The following is a 23,994-nucleotide window of genomic DNA, read 5'->3' as shown; positions in this document are numbered from 1 at the left end:
CCATGGAAATGGTTGAATTTGTTGGCATCAGAAGGCGCTCAGGGAAACTCGCGATTAACCAGATTTTCAGTTTTTCTGGTTTTCTCATCTTCCATTACATTGGAAACCCTTTTCTCTCTTCTCTCTTTCTTGCCATCTTCTCACCATAACCAAGCAGAAACCTATTGCTATCATCACCATTATCATCGTTTGCTTCTGTCTTGAACATTCTTTACTCATGATATTCTTGGCAATATTTGTAAACAAGCAAACTCAAAGACATAAATGAAAATGGTAAACATTAGCTTATAAGAGGTTTCTTCTGATGGATAAATGGATCAAGATTTGTCAACAATCAGTTGTTCTTGATTCACATCGTCTTCTCATCTCACCTTTTCCAATTATTGTCTTACTTTCAACTTGCCAGCTCATTCCACCTTTACTCTTGTGACTGTCCAACCTTTCACTTTCAATCACATTTTCATTCTTGTGTAAACTCGACTTTACAATTTTTTTCATGGTGAAACTCAAGACAACTTATTGATTTTGCTCATTCAATCAACGTTTCCATTCATCTTTTTTTCCCTCTCCTCTGTTCATCATTTCTTGTTTACACAATAATATATCATGTTATTATTGGAAACGTTTAACCAACAGCTCATCATCATCAATGTTGCACTCATTGATTGTCTCATCATTTCACATTAAATGAGATCAATTTATCCAAAGCAAAGAATAGTTGGAAAAATCAAAGCTTCATTTGCTCATCAAGAATCAATCAAAGGACTAAAAAGTGTTTCAATTGGAATGTGCTTTATTCTTCCTCAATCTTTACTTGATTATTCACGACATAATCGTAGTTGATTTGCGTTTCCATTTTCAACATTCATTATCGATTTTTTCATGAAATTCGCTTCAATGTAAATTCCTTTCGACTACTTGTTGCATTTGGAATCACGCTTTTTGTTTAAACAAAATTTACTTTTGCGTTTGCTGAGGTTCTTCATTAACTCAGTCAAGCTGGAGATGGATAGCTTTAAAGAGGTAAGAGCTTGAAATCGGTGCATTTTAAGGTTGAAAGTGCATTCTATTCATGCATTTGAGCTTTTAGTAATTGAAAGTTGAGACGATTTTGAAAACATTTTCGATTCGATTTTGTCGACATTCATTTGTCTCAATTTCTTTCCTTATTGAATGATTTTTCATGATTTTTTATTTTTCCTTTCAACTCTTCTCTGCATTCAAAGGAATTGACTGTGACCACAGTTGAACCTCGAAACTGGAAAGGAATACTCATTGCACTGCTCGTCATTCTCAGTATATGCACAGTTATAACTGGTGCAATACTATTGCTCAGTCCACGTAAGTTTGATTTCCATTTTTATGCGAGAGAATGTTTTCTTAGGGTGTATCCGGTCAGTGAAATTTTAACCAAGATTAACCGAGATTCTTGGTTAATGAGATTTGTCTGCTTAGAAATACAACCTTCCCTGCAAAATTCAACTCGGCACCAACCAGAAAAAGTGAATTGCTCATATTGCTATAGTTGGTTAATACTGAAATAGTTCACCGGAATAAACGAGTTTTATTGAAATATTGAAATGACAAATTAATCTAATGTTTAGTGATCAAACGAAATCAACTAACTAACTTAAGATACTAACAATAATTAAGGTTAAAGTAATCAATTGAAAAGACGTAACAATGAGGATAATGTGAGATGTTATATTTTCCAATTCTTCCTCTCAGATCACATTATCGTCAATCTTGACCTAAACTTCTCAAATGTTTCCTTTGGTAAAGGCTTTGTAAGTATATCTGCGATCATGTCCTGAGTTGAAATATACCGAACATCAACGATTTTCTGCTGAATCTTCTCTCTGATAAAGTGATACTTGATATCAATATGTTTAGTTTTTGATTGACAAACTGGATTTTTGCTCAATGCAATCGCACATTGATTGTCCTCATAGACTGTTACTGCTCTCGACTCAATCAAGCCAATTTCTGTAAAAAGTGAACGCAACCAAATTATGTCTTTTATACAGCTTGTTAAGGCTACATATTCAGCTTCAGCAGTGGATAAAGAAACTGTAGTTTGTTTCTTGCTTGTCCATGAAATAAGATTACCGAAACAAAAAATAGCAGAACCACTAATACTTTTACGATCAATAGTAGATGAAGCAAAATCAGCGTCAGTATAACCTACTAATACATCATGTTTACTGTTTTTGAATGTTAAAGACAAATCAACTGTTCCTTTCAAGTAACGATAAATACGTTTTACAGCTGACCAATGAGTCTTATTTGGATTAACCATAAATTGTCCAACTACACCAACTGCAAATGAAATATCCGGCCTAGTGCATGTTGACAAATAGATCAATGCTCCAACTGCACTTGAATAAGGAACATTTTCAAGTAATTCATTACCATCAGAATGTTTTGATAGCTTTGATGATAGATCAAAAGGAGTAGCAATTGGATTGCAATTTTCCATATTATACCTTTTCAATATTGCTTTTATGTATTTTGACTGATTTAACTTAATAATTTCAGTCGCCTCATCAAACATAAACTCAATGCCTAAAAAGGACTTAACATTACCAAGATCTTTCATCAGAAATCGTGAACATAACTGTTCCTTAATAAATGCGATTTGTTCAATAGATTTACCAAATATTAATAAGTCATCAACATAAATCAGTAAATAGACTCTTTTGTTATCATCTCCTTGATAGTATAAACAGTTGTCTGATTCAACTCTTTTAAATCCAATTTTCATCATGAATTCATTGAACAATAAGTTCCAAGCTCTTCCTGATTGTTTCAAACCATAAAGACTCTTTTTCAATTTGCAAACTAAATTGGTATCTTCATTGAATCCCTCTGGTTGCTCCATGTAAATATCTTCCTCTAATACACCATTAAGGTAAGCTGTTTTAACGTCCATTTGACTTATAAAATAACCAAATTTTACACTCAAAGATATCAAACACCTCAGAGTTGTGAATTTCGCTACCGGAGCAAAAGTTTCTGAATAATCTATTCCCTTTCTCTGAGTAAAACCTTTAGCCACAAGTCTTGCTTTGTATTGTTTTTCATTGAAATTGTCTTTGATTTTGAATACCCATCTATTCTTGATTACATTATGATTTTCTGGTCGCTTAACTAATACCCAAGTATTAGCATTAATCAAAGATTGATATTCTTCTTGTATCGCCTTCATCCAACTGTCTCCATCATCTGACTTAATTGCTTCTTCATAAGTCTCAGGTTCATTGTTCATCGTTAACAATAAGCGATTATCAAATTTTGCGTTAATTTGTTGTTCGTCTTGTTCAAAATCATTTGCTCCAACATCTTCATCAATAATATCAAAGTCACATGATGTTGAATCATTTTGTTTCAATAATAATGACTTTTCATCAAATTTAACATTTTTACCATAAATAACTTTTTTATCTTCAATGCTAATCAATCGGTAACCTTTTTTGTTTGAGCCGTAACCAGTAAATATAGCTTCAATTGATTTAGCCTCTAATTTGGATCGCTTTTCATCAGGAACAAATACAAAAGCTTTACAACTAAATACTCTCAAGTGTTTGACTATTGGTTTTCTTCCTTTCCAACGCTCAAAAGGTGTCAAGTTATGAATTGACTTGGCTGAACATCTATTCCTGATGTAACCAGCAGTAACAATAGCTTCTGCCCAATATTTCAATGGTAATTCAGCTTGATGAAGCATTGAACAAGCCATTTCTCTTAGAGTACGATTCATTCGCTCAGCGACTCCGTTTTGTTCATGATGGTAAGCAATTGATGTTTCATGTTTTGTACCCTTTAACTGTAAATGCGATTCGAATTCATTTGAACAATACTCACAACCATTATCAGTTCTGAATATTTTGATAGCTTTACCATGTAAATTGCATACTTCAGCTTCATATATTTTGTACTGTTCGAAAATTTCGCTTCTTTCTTTTATTGGAACAACTTTGACCCAATTTGACCAATCATCGATAAATGTAACAAAATAGCGTAAACCAGTAAATGATTTAGTTCTCATTGGACCACAAACATCGGAATGGACAAGATCCAATACATCATTAGTAGATACATTGGTTCTACTCGTTGTGCTCATTTTAGTCATTTTACCCTTTAAACAACCTTTGCAAATGTTTGCTTTTTCACCTTTCATAGCAACACCATCAATAATATTATGATGAACCATGTTAGTCAATGTTTGATAATTAAGATGTCCATATCTTAAATGCCATAGATTGATATCGTCAGATTTACTGTTATCTTGTAAAGAAAATAACCCTCCATTGTTAACATGAGCAATACATTCCAATTTGTATAATCTTCCTTTTCTTTCGCCTGTTACGATCAGTTCATCATTAAGATAAATCTTACATTCACCTCTTTTGAACACAATTTCAGCACCTGAGTCTTCAGCTTGACCCAATGAGATCAAATTAAGATGTAACTTAGGGACATGAAATACATTTTTAAGCTTGAAATTTACCCCAAAACTTGATTTAATTTCAATAGTACCAATACCAATAACATCAATATTTGTTCCGTCACCTTGGATTACTTGTTTACCGTTAGTTTCAATGTAATCAATAAACCAAGAACGATGAGCACACATATGATTAGTTGCTCCTGAATCTATGATCCATATGTTACCATCTTGATCATCATTAATTACCGTTAATGCTCTTTCTTTATGATCTTTATGCTTCTTCCACTTTGATTCATCATTGTTATTCAATTGTTTTACATTTGTCTTACTAAATGTTTCCTTGAATTTGAGACAATCTCGTTTAAAATGACCTTTCTCATTGCAGTAATAACATTTGATGTTTTTTATGTTTTGTAATTTAGGTTTATGTTTGATAACCAAAGCCGTCTCATCAGTATTTTGACCTTGACCCTTAGCTATTTCTTCCTCTTGCAAAAGTCTAGCCAGTAAATCATTATATTTAATATTATCCAAAATAACTCTGATTGAAGAAACAAAATGCTTATATTGTTGAGGTAATTTGCTCAAAATTTCAATAACCTTATCCTGGTCACTTATAATATCCCCACAATGAGTTAGCTCGGACCAGATATTTTCCAATTCTGTAATGAAATCGATTACAGATTGACCATTTTTGACTTTCAAATTTGCCAACTTTTGTTTCAACATTAATTTCTTAGACAAATCTTTTCGTTCAAATGTTGTCTCGAGAATAGACCAAACTTCCTTGGCGGTTGTAGCATTTTTGATCAAAATGATGTATTTTGATGCAACACAACAACACAATAAACCAAGAGCCTTTTCGTCTTGACGTTTAGATATAGCTGACCTCCGATCATTCACATTAGGATCAGTAGCTCCAACAATAACGTCCCAAAGGCCTTCTCTCTTCAGATAATTCATCATTTTAAATTTCCAAGTTGGAAAGTCAATTCCATTGAACTTGTCAATTAGACTCGTTGAGCCTAAAACCATTTCCCCTTGCGAGACTGAGCCCATAACCAGTTGGTTAATACTGAAATAGTTCACCGGAATAAACGAGTTTTATTGAAATATTGAAATGACAAATTAATCTAATGTTTAGTGATCAAACGAAATCAACTAACTAACTTAAGATACTAACAATAATTAAGGTTAAAGTAATCAATTGAAAAGACGTAACAATGAGGATAATGTGAGATGTTATATTTTCCAATTGCTATTAATAGCGGAATATTTATATTCATCAATTTCTTCATCCTTGTTGCATAACCTTTAGCATTTCTCGTCATGAGTTATCATTCATAACCTGATCATTTTCAACATTTTAAAGTTCTTATCATTCATCGTGAAAATGATAGATTCTTGTGAGATTTGCATTTGCTTTGTGAAAACTTGTTATTAAATGAAAAGGAAACCAAAATCTTTCAGTTAATATATTCATTCAAATGCAATAAAATTTACGCCCAACATTGCGTTTATATTTAGTGCAGCAATCATGAAAGAAACAGAATATCGAGAAAATGAATGAGTGTAATTTGAAACAAACAGAAAAACATTTGTCAATAGTGGTCAAGATTAAATGCTTTCGAATTAAACAAAATTCAGTTTTCTGGATATGCAGAATGCTGCGTTTTAGAATTCACAATTATTTCTTATTCTAGAGGAGATTGAAAAAATGAACCATAAATAAAAAACATTTAAATTCTTGGCTGTAAAATGAACTACACTAGATACAGAACAGGCTATCCTGAGTCCATTAATGACTCGAAGTTATTTCATTAGTTGTTCACTCATCAAGTGTCCAAATAATCAGTAATAAAGGTTTGATCAGTGGATTTTTTAGCCACAAACGTGAGAGACGAGACCAACGAGGCAAGCCTAGAAACCGTGTTAGACTATGTTTCTAATTATAAACAGACATTCAAATTGAAGCGTATACATCAATCAATTAGAATGAAAATAAAAAATAAATGATTTTCACTTTTCAATTTAATATTTCAAATCAAGATACTAAAATGTTATCCTTCGTTCATGCTTAGCTTACGTGAACAAGAAATTATTTTTCTTAAAAAATAATTCATTCCAATTTAATAACATTCAGCTTCACCATGAGATTGAATCTAGAATGAATACAAAAAATTCTTTGAAATTTTGATTTAATCCAGGTTTCACTCTTTTATAAACACTCAATATCAATTGAAATAATTTTTAAGCAAATATTCTACTCAAGTGAATATTTTGTTAATAAAAAGGTCTTTATACATGAATAGATATTCGAAGTATTCATGGAGAACAAACTAGATTTTCATCCAAATCTAACAAATGAAGAGAAATAACACATTCAATTGAAATTCGTTTAATAGACTTTCGATTTTCAAAGTTCTTCCGAGCTCACAAATCCAGTATTAAAAAATTGAGAACTGACCAATCAACCCAAGTCTCGTATATGAACTAAAGAGCGTAAAGCTAACGCATAAAATGAACACGAAGAATCGTTCGAATTTAAAAAACTCTTATATTCCAATCAAAACTAATTTTTACTTTGTTATCAAAGTTAATTATAAAATGATCAGCCAATTATTCAAAACAATCATCACCCAATCCATTTCATTGCCAATCAATTTAATTATTTTATTGATCAACTCACCAACTGATCTTCAATTAGACTGTAAACTTTAGATTGTAAATGGGAAGGCAACTGGTTCACTCCAATGATATTTGATTCTGATTCAGCAAATCAAGTGGTAATGTAAACATAAGTGAATTTATTATCACTAATCAAACCAATAAAGACATTAAGGTTTCATTCATTTTGAGGATTTGTTAAGCATTTGAATAGAAATATTTTCTTGAAATTTTATACTTAAGATTGGTTCAGTATTATTTAGAATATTTTAGAGTCAATTCATCCTGATTTTGACTAGTACTCACATTGGATAACCGAAATAACGAAAATGTTTCATTATCGTTCAAAGGAGTCTTGACAATTTTTCTGTATTGTATTACTTTCACACAAAATTACATGACTGACAATGATTAGATGTTCCTACAATGGCTCTTTTTATGTTCCTAAATAGCCACCAATCTTGTGGAAAAGTTGACTTGCCAGTTTGACCTGAGTTATGATAGTAATAAAGTTGAAGTTTGCCTGATGATACTTGAAACTAGTCTTGAAACGAGGCACAGTTTAGTTCAATTTTTACTTTTACAACTCATGATACAAATTAATAGCAACATTGGTGATGTGAAAGTCTGATAACTGAAAAAATCCATTTTATAAGTTGAGAGTCAAAAAGAAGAGAAATGTGAGAATGAAAAAGTTTACATCAAGAATTGATTGATGATCATTGCATTCTTTTCATAATTTTCCATCTAATCCGTGCAATGATGATTGAGAGAGAGAAATAGATAGAGAGAAAAAAGTTGAGTGAAAATAGCATTAGTCAACAAAGAGAAAAGGGAAAGAAAACAGGGAAAAAAAATAAGATAGATGCTCAGATAACAGCAGGGAATGCCTTTTGTACAGGGAATGGTGAAAGTAAGGATGATGTGAAGGACGATAAAGGAGAAGAAAAAAAGTATTAAACATTTCTTTTACGAATGAGTTTTCATTTCTCTTTTGACCATCCAATTGCCGTTACAATTTATCAATTGGCTCTTTAAGCTTTTTATCATAACTTTTCTTTCATTATTATAGCCAATCAACTTGGCCTTTTGCTTCACTCGATCATCGTCTTTTTCACCCATTCTTTGTCTTCGTTTTTACCCAACAAGGTTTTCAACATTTTCGTTGTCTCATTCTGTTCTTTTTTCTCTTAAATCTTTACTCTTTTCATTTCTATTTCATTCAGTCAAGTTAAAGTTGAAAGTATTGAATTCTGGAAATGAAATCTATGTAAGAATAATATGAAAGATGAAAAGAACATGATATGAAAGGTTGACTTTTTTCTTCTTTGCTCAAGAAAAAAAATATCGCCAATAAAGTTTTTTTATAATTGGATAAAATTCGAAGCAAAAAAATTGACATGAAAAGTATGAAAATGAAATGGAAGCTCAGTTAAGCATTAAGTGAGATTAAATTTCGCACAACTTTGACCTCTCAGTTCTGCAACATGTTGATTGAAAAACTTTTGTCAACTAAAAACTTGATAATTTTCATGCATGTGATGATCTATTATCAAGGGCAAAAAAGTGACTCTTAAATCGAATCGACAAAATTTCACCTTCTAAACTAGTCGTTTCATTAAAAGCAAAGTTGTGTTATGATTGTACAGCATGGACTTATGGAGCAAAATCTTTATGTTGACCAAATCGGCAAACATATTCGTTATAAATTATTATAATAATGCAAATCGACGAAGAAATTCCCTTCTCATTGAAGAGACTCTCTTGGATAAATTTGGATAGAGTTTCTTGTTGAAAGAAACTTGAGCCAATCATGGTGCAAAGGCATTATTCGTATTAGATTATTTTGGTGAGAATGTAAATCGTGTTTACTCTTCACTCTTGTTTCTTCCATCGAATGCTAATCTTTTAATGTTAACTTGTTTTCGCTCAGTTTTGCTTGATTCTCCCGATGCATTAACTCATTCTATATATTTTGCCTTATTTCGTAAAAGTATTCTATTGCTTCAGGCTAAACAATCACAACTCAATGCAACTTATTCAATTTTGTTAGTTCAACAAAGTTCAAAATGCTATTGGCTCTATCAGATAACGAATATCAACCCAATTGAATAAAGAATAATCGCTGATTTTTCGTCTAATTATATCTCAAGTCGTTTAGTCATTTGCCTTAAACATTGAAATTGCTTGTTTGAGTCGTACAAATTCAATTTACTTTTAACCTGATTTTGATTTAGAAGCTAAAGTTCACTCTGTGAGTGATAAAATTAGAGGCTAATAGTTTGCATCTTAAGCTATATGTAAGAAAACTCATTGATGAGAAACAAGTCTGAATAAAAATTGAATTCCCATTCTGATTCGATCAGTTAGAAACATTGACTAACAAATCTTGTCTCATAACTTAATTGAACGTCCTTGAGCACTCATACCTTTTGGGCAGCTTGGGTTATCAACTTTTAACAAACATTTATTAGCGTCTCAGAAAGCGGACTTCAAATGTCTGTCTAATTATCTCAGAATCTAGTGTTATTTTGCTGACAACCTTTGGAAAAATTAAAATCATCTTTGATACTGTTTTTCGTCAAGGATATTTGACAGTTATGTCAAAGACAGTTGCAAACATATTTTGGTGTAAGAATTATAAAAAATTTTGCATCAAAGATCCAAAGTGAATTCGTTTTAAATTGATACAGAAAATCTCACTGAATAATCTCATGCTTTAGAAGATGAAATGAGTTGATTCATGTCTTACTCTCAAGTTTATTTTTTGCACATGAAACCCCTCATTTACTCTCAGCAATATTCTAAGCACTTTTTTCTCTCATTTATCGATGCAGGTGTTGATGGAAAAAAAGAGCGGCTTCCTCTTGAAGAAGTTTTAGTTGATGGATTCACAACTAGAATACATAATCTAACTTGGATTTCAAGTCGCAAGATAATTTACCGAGATCCTGATGGGAGTTTAATGATATATGATATTGCAACAAAATGGAAAACAATTTTAGCATCAAATGCAAGTTTAGTAAGTGACGAATTAATTGCTTTCAAAGCTACTAATGGTCTTTCAATTAATAGAAAAGATAAAAATCTAATTAGTCTTATAATAGTTTAATTTCAATTTCATCAAGTCAAAAACGTAACTTCTTCGAAATACTCAACGCGTCAGCTCTCAAAATTTAAACCATCGATCTTCCTCCATACGATTATATTAGTCATGTAAAATTTCATTTGCGACAGCAAAAGTTAGCTTAACGTCTCGATCTAAATCAGTTAAAACTTGCAAAGAATTATACACAAAATCTTGAGAGTCATCGCCATCTAACCTTATTTTCTGTATTTTATCCATCTGACAGGGTAAATTAAAAATTGAACGATTTAGCTTATCATCCGATAAAAGATATGTCCTATTGATTCACGATGTAAAAAAGACGACAAGTCATTCCTTCAAAGCTCGATACAAAGTCTACGATACCAAGAACAGTGTAATGTCTTCGCTAACAGCACCAGGTTTGGAAGACGATCATCAAATTGAATACGCTGATTGGGGTCCCACTGGTAGTCAAATGGTAAGATTTTGTTTTTAAGCAAATAATTTCCATCTACAATTCACGTTTCAATTGCAAAATCAGAGCAATTTGTGTAATTTGTGCAAAGCGTTAATTATTTTCCTAGTCTTGAGCTTAAACTATTAATATGAGAAAGATGAGTTTACAAATATTTTGACAAGAGTAAAAGAAAAGCTCGAAATGTCATTTTTCCAACTTCTCTTTGCTGCTCAATCGTCATGTATTGAGTTTCAAACGTTGAATCATTTGTTTCATTTATTGATCTTATTGAAGGGTAGAAAAAGTTAACTTAGTTAATTCATTCAATTCCTTTCTGTTATTCATTCGAATCTCGAGATTCATTCCTTTTTCAATTCAATTTACCTTCAATTGTTTCAATTCATTCAAACTAATTGCTCAAGCAATATTTTAATTCAGTTAAATTCAATTCTTACATTCATTGTTTAACCAATATTCAAAATCAGTTCTTGAAAACTATGTAAACCCTGAAAATAATGCCTTCTCAAATGTCCAAATCCTGAAAGATAATCTCGTCCAAAGCCTCTAAAACCATGTAAATTTAACCACAATTCTGGTTAAAGAATTGACCAAAATTAAGAGTGAAAATTAAGTGCACAAAAGTAAGAGATGGAAAAATCACTTTCTTTTTTATCTTCATTTTCAACTGTTTTTCACCTCTCTTTAATACCTTTGCATTGTCAAAGGTACAATCTCTTAGGAGATATATGTCTCAAGACATATTGGTAATGGGTAAAAAGCTTGTAGCTTTACCAGTATTAATTACTGATAAGAGTAAATTTGGTCACTGGTTAAAATCACCAAAACCAGACACAATTAGACAGAGAAAAATCACTTCTTTCTCAATTCCCTCCAATTTCTGTTCTTTTGTTTCAAGAAGGTTATAAAAACCTAATTTTTCAATATTTCATTTTTACTTTACAGTCATTCACTGTCATAGTCATTCATTACTCTTGTAATATCCTCTTTAACATTGTTCAATTCAGTATTTCTTAAGAAATCTCTCAATTACAAGATTCAACTTAAATTCAATTCAGTTCCATTATTTTAATAAAGTATTTCCAAGTAAACTCAAAGTATTCCTACTTTATGAATTGTGTATTTCATCTCTTAGGAGATATCAAGAAACTCATATAAGTTAAAGGTGTAGATCTCTAGTGATCCAAGATACGAACTCAAAACTTGTAGTGAAAGCAAGTTCGCAGTCTTCCCCTCAGATTACTTCCGAAACAAACCTTTCACTTGGCGACCACGGCAGGATTGCTAAGTTCTGTGCCTTCGATTTGTGCGTGTTTCCAAGACTCTGTTTCAATTTGACCTTTCTGAAGGTTATCCTTGTGTTAATTCTTCAACTCTAGAATATCGGACTCGCCGTGCCCTTTATGTGCCTGATTCAGTTCTTAAGAACTATCTCTTCAAATTCAATTCAAATTTAATTCAAAGATTTTCCATAATCTCTTCATAATCAGGATCACAATAGTTATTTCCATATAACTCTTTCAAGGTAAAATTGACTCAAGTCTCTTCTAGTTTATTCCTTTAAGAATATCCTCACACAATTCCGGACTCTGTCCATTTAATTCAATTCAAATTCAAAGAATACCATTCAACTCTAATTCCTTTAAGAATATCTCTGAACTCAATTAACTTTCAACTTCAATTCAACTTTAAACTTCAAAGTAAATTCCAATTTACTCTTCTATTATTTCAATCCTTCAACAATTAACAAGAACAATTAAAACTCAACTGAATTGAACTTTCAACTTCCAAATTAACTTTCAAATTCAACTAAACTGAACTCCATTTCAACTTCAAATTCAACTGTAACCATTCCAGTTAATTCATGCAACTTTAAACAACTAACTCCAGTTCTCTGAACTCTTTCAATATTAAACTCAAAACTTTTCAAGTTCCTCGCATTCATCTTTACCATCACTTAAGTGATATCCTGATTTACTTCCAACTCATTATTCAACTTATTCACTATGGCCGTTCAAAGAAGAAGAAGATTCAATGTAGCAGCAGATGAACCAATTGTCTATGAAATGAATCTTGAAACCATGAATCAAACTCTCGCTGGTTGGAATGTTCTTGTTCCTATTCCATGTCTTGCTCGACGAAGATTCTTCGATTGCATAAAAACGCACTTATTGTCTGTTGGTGAAACATTAACTGATGATGACATCGAATGTCTTCCTACCGCTACAGTTACTCAATTTGCTATTCCTGATTGGATGACTCAATGTAGACATAATGGAATCACTGAAGACGAGATAAAGACCATAATAAGAACATTAGGTCGAGATCGTGAGGCTATGTTACGCATAACTTATGCAGATATTTGTTCCATCCCTATCCCTCTTGAATCTCAGCGAAAGCTTTTAGAGATTTTGAACACCTTAGGTGCTCATATCAATCCCATAGCCCAACAGAACAATCAACCTCCTCCACTCTTTCATCCTTCACCTTACTCTACTCATAGTGAACCCCAAGTAAATCCTCAATTCCTTCTGAATGCACTTTCAAATCTGAAACCAGATCCTCAAGTTATTGAATTCAAAAAGGGCGAAGATGTCTTTGAATTTATTACCAATACCAAACAACGACTCGCTCAAGAGAATGTTGACGATTCAACTAGATTACGTTGTTTCAAAAAATCATTAGCCCATGAACTATTAGCTGTTGCTAATACGTTAGATAGTAACATCACAGGCTATAAAGAGTATTTAGACGCTTTAATTAGTGCTTTAAAAACTCCAGCAATGCAGTATTCTGCACAATACCAACTAAGACAACTTCGTTATAACCTTTCTGAACATCCCAATACATTCTTGTTAAAGTTAAAATCTTCCCTCACCAAAGCTGTAGGAACTTATTCAGATGAAGTTTTTAAACATGAACTCTTTAATCACCTTCCTCATTTCATTGTTCATGAAATTAATACCTTAGGTCTTAATGATGATATCACTAAGATTACCAATTTACTTATTCGTAAACATTTCGAGGCTGAACAAAGTAAAAACTTTAACAAAAATAAAACTAATTCCTCACAACCCCCTCGAACTTCTAATATTAATACTTATCTTCGTAAACCTGATTCAAGAAATCCTAGCTCCAATCGTCCCCAACCTTACCGCCCTCCTCAAACTTCCAATTCAAATACCATTACTTGCAACTATTGTAAACGAACTGGACATACTCTTCAACAATGTAGGACTCGACCACAAAATAATCCCAATTATCGTTCAAATCATTCTAATACTCCTAATAATCCCAATGTCCGAGCAATTACTGCACCCCCAAGTGCAACTTCCCCTGCAAACACCACTCCATCATCTTCAAATTTAGCTCATACTCTTCCTCCTGAGCCTCAAGCTGATGCTTTGAGAAATCCAGGACTTCTTTGGACACTTTCTTCAGCACTTACTGTACCGCTTCTAACTAAATTAGGCGAGACAGACTTATGTCACATGCCGCAAGCCACATTCAAGCTCTGCAAACCTACTCGAGAATTAGTTCGAGAAGGCCGAGTATTGCTTGATACGGGCTCAACATTATCAGCCCTTGACGCTAGTGTTGCTGATGAACTTAATGCTCATATTATTCCTTACGCAAGATCATTAAAAGGAATTGCTGCAAAGCAATATGTTACCTCTCAAGGTTTTGCCTACGCTATTGTTAAACATCCAGCTATGAGAGAATCACGAGTGTTTCGAATTCACATCGTCCAAAACTTTGAACCAGTTTGCCTGATTGGAAATGCTTTCATTCATCTTTATTATTTTACCCTTAAATCTGATGGAGATCATTATCACACCACTTGCTCTGAATTTCCAGACTCAGCTCCACTTGATCCTACTTTCTATTTCCGATTTTGTACCCCTGAAGAAACTAAACAAATTTTCGATACTACTACCCTTGCTGATAACAATGCTGAAAACAATTACATTATCGATACTCGCCCAAAACAAACTCAACCAGTGCTCCTTTCATTTTCCAGAGATTGATGAATAAAGTTCTGGATGGACTTATTTATCAAAAATGCGTTGGATATTTTGATGATGTCCCTGTCGTTGGAAAGGATTTTCCCGATTTACTTGCTAACACAAAACTTGTTCTCAATCGATTACAAGATTTCAATTTAAAAGTTAAACTTGAAAAGTGCCATTTTGGTTTTGAAGAAATCCTTCTTTTAGGACATCTTGTTTCCGGACAAGGTATAAGACCTGACCCTAAGAAAGTCGAAGCTTTGAAAAACCTTCCTTATCCTCGTAATGTACGAGAATTACAAAGCATTCTTGGTTGCTATAATTACTTCTCCCGCTATATTCCTAATTTCTCAACTTTAGCTGCTCCTCTCTATCGTCTCATTTCTAAAGAAAAAAGATTCCGAATTTTACCTGAAGACAAACAAGCCCTAGATACCCTCAAAGATTCCCTCATTTCAACAACTATGCTTGTCCATTTCGATCCCGATTTAAGAAGAAAACTTTCTGCTGATGCATCTGATCATGCCGTTGGTGGCATACTTTTACAAGAAGATCGAAATTCCCCCTCTTATGACCCTGAAACTCCTATCGAAGAAGTCAAAGATTGGCTTCCCCTTTCCTTTTACTCTCAAAAACTTCAAAAATATCAAAAACATTACTCTGTCTCTGAAAAAGAGCTTTTAGCTATCTTTGTTGGCGTAAATAAGTTTACCCATTTCCTCGAAGGAGAGTTATTTCTCATCGAGACTGACCATCACGCTCTTTGCCAGCTTACCAAAGTCAATTTCAAAAATTCCAGATTACAGCGTTGGTCTATTATGCTATCTACCTTCAATTTTAAAGTTGTTTACAAAAAAGGTTCAACTCATCCGCCTGATTGTTTCTCTCGCTATCAAAATTCATGGTCACATAGGAAAACTATTGATCCCGAGGAAGAATTCCTCGACAGAATCTATTTAATTGATTACATTGCTGATCCCTTTGAAAATCGTTTATACGATATTGGTTTGAACACTTTATGTCAAGATGAACTTCCTCAACTCAATGATTTAAATCATATTCCTGCTATCGCTTACTCAATTAGTTCTGAAACTAACCATATCAAAACTTCTGATAATCCCACTGCATCTGAAATTAGCAAATGGAAAGAAAAAGTCCGAACTACTCAAGCCAACAATCCAGATATCCAAAAAGTTATTGAACTTTATCGCTCTAACGATACAATAGCGCTTAAACGCTATGTGATTAGAGATGGCTTACTTTACAGGAAAGACATCAATACACCATTTGGTTCAAGACTTGTTATCGACTCTCAACTCCTTAAAGATATCTTTGCCTATGAGCATGAGAGCCCCTTAGGTGGACATTTTGGCCCGGAAAAAACTTACTTGCAGATTTCAAGAAGATTCTGGTGTCAATATTTACAAGACCTGGTGAAACAACTTTGCGACAATTGCATAGTTTGTCAAATTGCAAAACCCTCCAACATCATCTACGTAGACCCTTCCACTAAACCTATTCCCAAAGAAATCTTTGAAAGATTTGAATTAGATGTTCAAGGTCCTATCGTAGTTAATCAGGTGAAAAAGTATATAATTGTATTGGTTGACATTCTTTCGAGATATGTTGTTGCTAAATTGACTAACAATCAAACTGCATCTACAGTTATATCATTGTTAAAATCACTCTTTCAGACCTATGGATTTCCAAAGGTAATCCAAACTGATCAAGGAACTAACTTCACAAGTGAAGCAGTTCATGAGTTCCTCAAGGAACATGGAGTTAAACATGAAAAATCCAATCCCTACCATCCACAGTCTCAAGGTATCGTTGAACGATGTAATCGTACAATTGCCGAAAGACTTAGATCTTATGTGATTGCAAATTCAACTAAAAACCTGAAAAATACCCTCGAAGCCTCAGTATTTGCGATAAACACTTCAGTTCACAAGATAACTCGTTTTTCTCCCTATTTTCTAGTTTTTGGACGACATCCTAGAAAGCCTTTAGATAATCTATTAGATTTTCCTGATGAAAATTATTTTAATGTTGCCCAAGCCAGAAAATTAGCTTGTGCCAGATTGCATTCTCAACAACTCTATCAGATTAACAGAACTAAATCTCTCCATAAATCATCTCCATATCGCTTAGGCGATTTTGTTTTCGTTAAAAATGAATCAGTTGACCCGAAATTAGCTAAGAAATTTAGAGAAAAATATCATGGTCCATACTTAGTTTGTGGATTACAAAAAGGATCTCTTTTATTGCTTGAAACTACTGATTTAGGTCTATTTAGTACTAATGTGTCTAACACAAAACTTTACCGAGGAGATTTAGATGAAAGAATGAAAAGACTCAAGGAACAATTCTTCAACCCAGATACTTATTTAGAGCCAGAAAATTTCAACTTACCAAACTTAGATTCAGATACAGAATTAACTAATCATTTAGATGATTTCATTGATCACTCAAGTGATATTACTTCTCAAAACTTAGATTCCGATTCAAATTCAGATTTAGATTTAAATTCAATTCAAAATGATTCTCAACAATCAGATATTTCAACAAACTCAGAACAATCAGATTCTCCTTTAATCATTTCTAAAAATGATTTCAACTTAAACAAATTTCTAACAAATCCTTCAGACTCTCAAACTAATCAAACTCCTTCAGATTCCGATTCAAATTTAAGTCAGAAAACCATATCTAAAGATATATCTAAATTAGCCAAAAGTAAAACAAATGTATCTTCAAAAGTTAACTCAAACAATACAATTAATCAAAATGCTTTTTCTAAGCCAATCTCTCAAGAGATATTAGATTCAAACAATTCAGATGAAAGCTTTTCAGATTCAAATATTGACCAAAATCCTTCAAATCATTCAAATTCAAACTCTTCATCTTTTTCTGATAATTCAAATTATATTGAAAAAGAGTTCCCAATTACTGCTAAAAAGCCTAAAATCAAAAGAAAATATCTTTCTGCAGATAGAGAAATTTTAAAGCAAAGTAAAAAATTGATTAATCATTCAAATGATAACAAAAGGCAAACTAGATCCCAGACAAAAAGGCAGAATTTAGGCGCCAACACTTATGTGTTATATCTTTGTTATGAAGATAAGTCACCGGCAAAGTCAAAGCCTGAGAAAGATATCAAACCCTTACCAGTCTTAAACTGTAACTCAACCAAATTATTAACCAATCAGGTTGAACTTACTAATCAAGGGAGAGAAAAATTTTTCCCCTCTGGTACCAATGTTACCAAAGTTAAGACAATAGAATCTTTCGATCCCTCACTTTTAATTTCGTCTCTCATAAGACATCTTCAACAAAGCTCAAGCTTTATCATTGAAAATTTTTCAAAGTTCTTTTTACTTTACTTTACCTTCACTAATCTGACCACAAAATTTCTTCTAAGTTTCATTTCAACTTTCAACTCTACTTACCTTAATCCTTTGTTTTTGTGGAATTTCAAGTTTACCTTGACCACTTTATTACCCTTTTACCTGTCTCATTTGACTCAGTTATTTTCACCAAATTGTGACTTCTTTGCATTTGCAAATTATCTCAACAACCTTTCACTTGTTTCCAACAATTCATCCCTTAAAGGATATTCATCTTTGCAGTTATTTCAAACTATTCAAAATTTTCAATTCAAATTCAACAATTATTCAGTTCTTTTAATCATCAAACCTTTCACTTGGCCCTCATTCCTTCAGTTCTTAAAAACTATTCAAAAATCTTTCCAAAGTTTCAATTCCAACTCCTTCTGTTCAATTCAAATCAATCTCAAACTTTCCAGTTCTCTTCAAATTTTTACCATTGTTCAAACAATATCCAGTTTAATCATGCAGCCAGCAAAGAAAACAATCATCGAACGAATCCTTCCCTCCGGTGAAACAATTCGTGTACCAACACCTCATATTCGAGTTGATCGAATTAGATCACCATCGCCAGTTCCGCTAAACAAGTTCCCTGACTCAGACTTAGTGCCAGCAAGATTCAGTGATGATCCATCTGTGCAAATTTATGTGCCTCGTCCTCCCTCATCGGTCACTGAAAGTGAACCATCAACTGACCATCGAAGAGTTCACCGCTCAATAATCATTAAAGGTTCCTCATCATTACCCTCATTAGACTCTGGAAATCAAATGCTTCCACCGCCTCCACCATTGAACAAAAAGTATAACAAAGATAATTATGATTTTAAATCAAACGTTTTGAGTGAAGACTCAACCGATGACGAGACTGATGCTGTTAGATTGAGTCGTAAACCTCGATCACCTTCAACAGTTTTTCCTGAAACTCTTTCGCATCAAACTTATCAAGAGCCTCCGTTCAATTGGGACCCTGAGAACAGTTCAAAAGTTTCTAAGAAAGGAAAGATTCCGATGAAACAATTTGTCAACAATCCCACTGCCATTGAAATTAAGGAACAAGTCGTGAAGACTAGCCAACAACCAAAGCCTGATTCAGAATATGCAAGATTTCGAGATTCGCGAAGAACCTCAACTCAAAATTCAGTTCGTGAAGAACAATTATTTCAAGACTCAGTCCATTTGGTAACAAAGAAAGATGGACAAATGAATGTTCAAAAATTTCCAGCAGGAACTGCCAAGATGGAAGTCCGAAAGATCATTCATGATTCTCTGATGGGAAATTCCAAATCAAATTCTGATGAAGCTAATCATTCAAACCAATCCAATCCGAATAATGCTCTTGTACAGATAAGTAATTCCTCTCACTTTGATTCTCAACATCTTCCGAATCTTCATATGAAAACTCCATTTAAACCCACTATTGTCCCTCCAAAAATAAATCTAACTAGAAAAATATGGCCCAATAGATACCTTAAACCTTCCGATTATCCTTTTGCCAAAAATCAATATCCAGCACCCTTACCAACTGCCCCTCTTCCTGATTTTGTATCTGATGAAAGATTTAATGAAATCAAACAAATTGTCAAAGCCAAAGCTAAAACTTTCTCAGTAATTCGACATGATTTTGATAGATTTATGAGATACAAATTGTTTGATAATGTTTTTCATGATGAATCCATCAAAACGATGCAGCTTCCTACAATTCCGCACGGAATAGTTCGAGCTCATATTAACAACCCAGAATTTGACTCAATTGCAGAACAGGTTAGATGTCACTTTTGTGAACAATTTGCACTCAATCCTCGAGAGTGTAGGTCATGCCGAAAATGCTACTGCTTAGGTTGCGTTGGATGGCTGAAAAATCTTGTCGAAATACTAGGCTTACTTCCTATTTCTCATCCTGAACAATTTCTCTGCATTCTGCCACAATGCATCAAATTCCATTCCCAGAAAGATGATTACCCTTTCTTTCAAATCCTTGCAAACAAACAAACCCTCGAAATTTATAATAAAACCACATTTAGATGCAGACGAACTCACTGTATCGCCAATTTACCCTTAGATTCATTCCTCGAACATGAACCGAAATGTAGACTTGGATTGTTCAGTGAACAATTTTATTTCAAGTTTGTTTTCGAAACAACTTCAGTTCCTACTCAGAAAAAAGAAGAGCTAAAGAAAGCTCCAAAAAGTTTAGCAAACTTTTTACCTACTCATCTTCAGACAGGAAACTTTGATCTTCCTGAAAATCATCGTAGCCATGATAATCAATGGTACGAGAAAATGAATCTCTGGGCTTGCCTATCCCATCTTAAGGATGAAAATCCTAATGATCCCCTCTTAAGTCCCGTTGCTATCAGATCACTTGCTCAATTTTCCTTAGGTTTTTGGGATGCTAAAAAGCAAACCTATGATCCAACTCATCCTTTATCCGAAGGTGAACACTGGATTCAACATGTTATTGGTTTAGAACCAATAATGGGCAAGAAAATTGATCCCCTCGTCATTAAACCTAGACCCCACACTATTACCTGGTCCCAAGTTCCTTTTTACCTTCTCACTGATTCGGAAGAATGGGTCAAAGTAGCACGAGGTGGAATTCCTAAATCTAATCCTCCTTTCACAAAACATGTAGCCCCTGAGACTGAAGATCGCCTCACTCCTTTCATCAAAATCAATCCAATTCTCAGACTTTCCCCTGAACTCCAAAAAGAGTTATTTGAATATGCAAAGCATAATTTTCCCTCACTCCGTGGTTTCCGAATGGAACACATCTTCCCTTCCACTTCTAATACTCGAGCTCTCGTCAATAGAAAGAACAAAGTTGACTTGGCAACTCGAGAATTTCAACATTTGACTGCTATCAATATGCCTCCTCTGCGAGCTAACACTGAAAAATTGATAAAGCAGAATATTGAGATTCATCCATCGCCTGAAACTACCTTTGCTATTCACATGGCCTATTGCCGAATTGATGGATGGACCGCTGACGGTAAAAGAGATGCTTTACGCCCTCGACCTGTTTGGGTCGTAATTGTCGATGGATATCGAAACATCGTCTATGAGTCCCTAATCAGTCATGACGACATTGATAAAATGGATACTCAATATCATGGATTGACACCTAAAGATATAAAGAATGCAAAATCATTCATTTCTGTACGAGATCAGATTCTCGCTTTTCTTTTGACAGCAACTGCTATTGTAGGCTCTGGATTGATAAACGCTATGAGATCTTTAGATCTGCACGACGATGAAATTTATGCTCTTCAGCATAAATTCAGGGAAATAACTCAACATTTCTCTCCATATGTCTCTTCTCCTGCCGCTCTTTCCCTAATTTCCTTCTTACTCTTGCCTGGTTTCACTCTTCGAGCTGAACCTCATTCTCCTGCTATTGAGTCAATTACCTCAATGAATCTTTACATGGCATATTGGCAGGAAGTAGAAGAATCAAGCAGAAAATGGGGTGGAATAAATCATCAAAATGCTGTAAGAACTTGTGGTAACAAGAAAGTTGCAAAACTTCTTCAAATTTATCAGAATCGAGTTCGCAACAATCAAGCTCGTTGGCCATCTAATTGGGCTTATGTCCTTAGAAACAATGATCTTTCATTCAAAGCACCCTGCGTCTCTCCAGCCTCATCACCAACTTCATCACAATATTCAAATTATGGCAGCGACTGCAATGTTTCCGTACATTCAGTTCATTCATCTGCATCTTCAACATCATCAATTGATTCCATTACCTATGAATACAATCCTCCAGCTCCATCTCCTCCTAGACCTCAAAATCAAAACTTTCCCCTAATTGATTTATCTGACGATGAACCTTCTTCACCTTCTGTAAGAATACTTTCCCCTCACACTCCTACTGGTACTCCTCCTCTCTCTCAACAATCAACTTTGCCAGCATCATCTCAATCCATAGCTCAAGCTATATCTTCAAACTTTTCACCTTTGTCTTCTTCATCTTCTACTAAGAAACGAAGACATAATTCAGCTGAAGCTTCCCCTGATTTTCCTCCTCCAGTTATTGAGTTTGATCAACGATCAACTCCATCTTCAATCTACTCAGCCATAGCAGATTTGTTAGGAACTCCATCAAGTTCACCCACTGCACCTCATTCATCTCCGGTATCATTCGCCTCAACCTCAGGATCCTCTTCAACTTCTTCATCTACAACAGATTTAACTTCCTCAGCTGAAAGACCAGTCAATTATGCACAAGGCAAAGTCATTCCCTATCCGATTCCACCAAGTCCATGGAGAAACCTCAGAGCAAAGGATATGCCTGAATCTAATTCATCAAGAATGTCCCAGGATTCAAGGAATTCATTTACTTCCACAGGATCTTCAGGATCATCAACAACAACAATTTACCATCGTCCTATTCATTCCTCTCAAGTCCGCTCTCACATATTTTATCCAACCAGACAAAGGTCTTCATCTCGAGAGTCTAATTCATCCAACAGAAACTAATAAACCTGAATTCACTAAGATTTCATGGTCTTAAATTCAGGGAAGTGAAGGGTAGAAAAAGTTAACTTAGTTAATTCATTCAATTCCTTTCTGTTATTCATTCGAATCTCGAGATTCATTCCTTTTTCAATTCAATTTACCTTCAATTGTTTCAATTCATTCAAACTAATTGCTCAAGCAATATTTTAATTCAGTTAAATTCAATTCTTACATTCATTGTTTAACCAATATTCAAAATCAGTTCTTGAAAACTATGTAAACCCTGAAAATAATGCCTTCTCAAATGTCCAAATCCTGAAAGATAATCTCGTCCAAAGCCTCTAAAACCATGTAAATTTAACCACAATTCTGGTTAAAGAATTGACCAAAATTAAGAGTGAAAATTAAGTGCACAAAAGTAAGAGATGGAAAAATCACTTTCTTTTTTATCTTCATTTTCAACTGTTTTTCACCTCTCTTTAATCCCTTTGCATTGTCAAAGGTACAATCTCTTAGGAGATATATGTCTCAAGACATATTGGTAATGGGTAAAAAGCTTGTAGCTTTACCAGTATTAATTACTGATAAGAGTAAATTTGGTCACTGGTTAAAATCACCAAAACCAGACACAATTAGACAGAGAAAAATCACTTCTTTCTCAATTCCCTCCAATTTCTGTTCTTTTGTTTCAAGAAGGTTATAAAAACCTAATTTTTCAATATTTCATTTTTACTTTACAGTCATTCACTGTCATAGTCATTCATTACTCTTGTAATATCCTCTTTAACATTGTTCAATTCAGTATTTCTTAAGAAATCTCTCAATTACAAGATTCAACTTAAATTCAATTCAGTTCCATTATTTTAATAAAGTATTTCCAAGTAAACTCAAAGTATTCCTACTTTATGAATTGTGTATTTCATCTCTTAGGAGATATCAAGAAACTCATATAAGTTAAAGGTGTAGATCTCTAGTGATCCAAGATACGAACTCAAAACTTGTAGTGAAAGCAAGTTCGCAGTCTTCCCCTCAGATTACTTCCGAAACAAACCTTTCATTATTCTTTGTCTATTCAATTTCATTTCAACTTTAGATATTAAATAGCTGTAAGTCACTTTTTTCAACAAAACTGACAATTGAATTGAAAACAGAAACTCGAGAGTGCTGAACAATTTACTAAACTATTTTCTTTCACTTTGCATGCTTAATGTTTTTCATCGTCAATTTTCATGTTCTGTGAGTTTTGTTGAGGGGAAAAAGGGAACTCAAAGTGAAACAATCAAAACATTTGAATTATACATTTTCTTTTTCTTGGCTTTTCGTTAAATAATAATTTTGGAGTCGAGTTGGTTGACAAAAAGATGGATAAAGTTTTGTCACTTGTAAAGAGTGTGATCAAGTTGAAAGATGAAAGAGTCAGCATCAAAAGCTAAAGCTCAATTTGATTAACATAATTGATGATG

The 23,994-nt window shown here is 33.5% G+C and overlaps 1 protein-coding gene across 1 annotated transcript in view; it reads left to right on the top strand.

Annotated features, from left to right (window-relative positions):
- Positions 1-14: 14 nt before the first annotated feature.
- The window catches only part of LOC107363784 (inactive dipeptidyl peptidase 10), a 35,717-nt gene continuing 11,737 nt past the window's right edge, over positions 15-23,994 (top strand). Inside the window, exons 1-4 of the mRNA XM_015931053.3 lie at positions 15-1,023; positions 1,227-1,341; positions 9,955-10,139; positions 10,471-10,683. Coding sequence (XP_015786539.2) covers positions 1,006-1,023; positions 1,227-1,341; positions 9,955-10,139; positions 10,471-10,683 — 531 coding nt within the window. The 5' untranslated portion in view covers positions 15-1,005. The remainder of the gene's footprint in view (positions 1,024-1,226; positions 1,342-9,954; positions 10,140-10,470; positions 10,684-23,994) is intronic.

Source organism: Tetranychus urticae, chromosome 2 (genome assembly GCF_039701765.1).
Source record: "Tetranychus urticae isolate SD_2017Ah chromosome 2, NJAU_TeUrti_SD_1.0, whole genome shotgun sequence".
Classification (NCBI taxonomy): Eukaryota; Metazoa; Arthropoda; class Arachnida; order Trombidiformes; family Tetranychidae; genus Tetranychus; species Tetranychus urticae.
The sequence above is the reverse complement of the archived record's forward strand: the minus strand, read 5'-3'. Positions and strand labels throughout refer to the sequence as shown.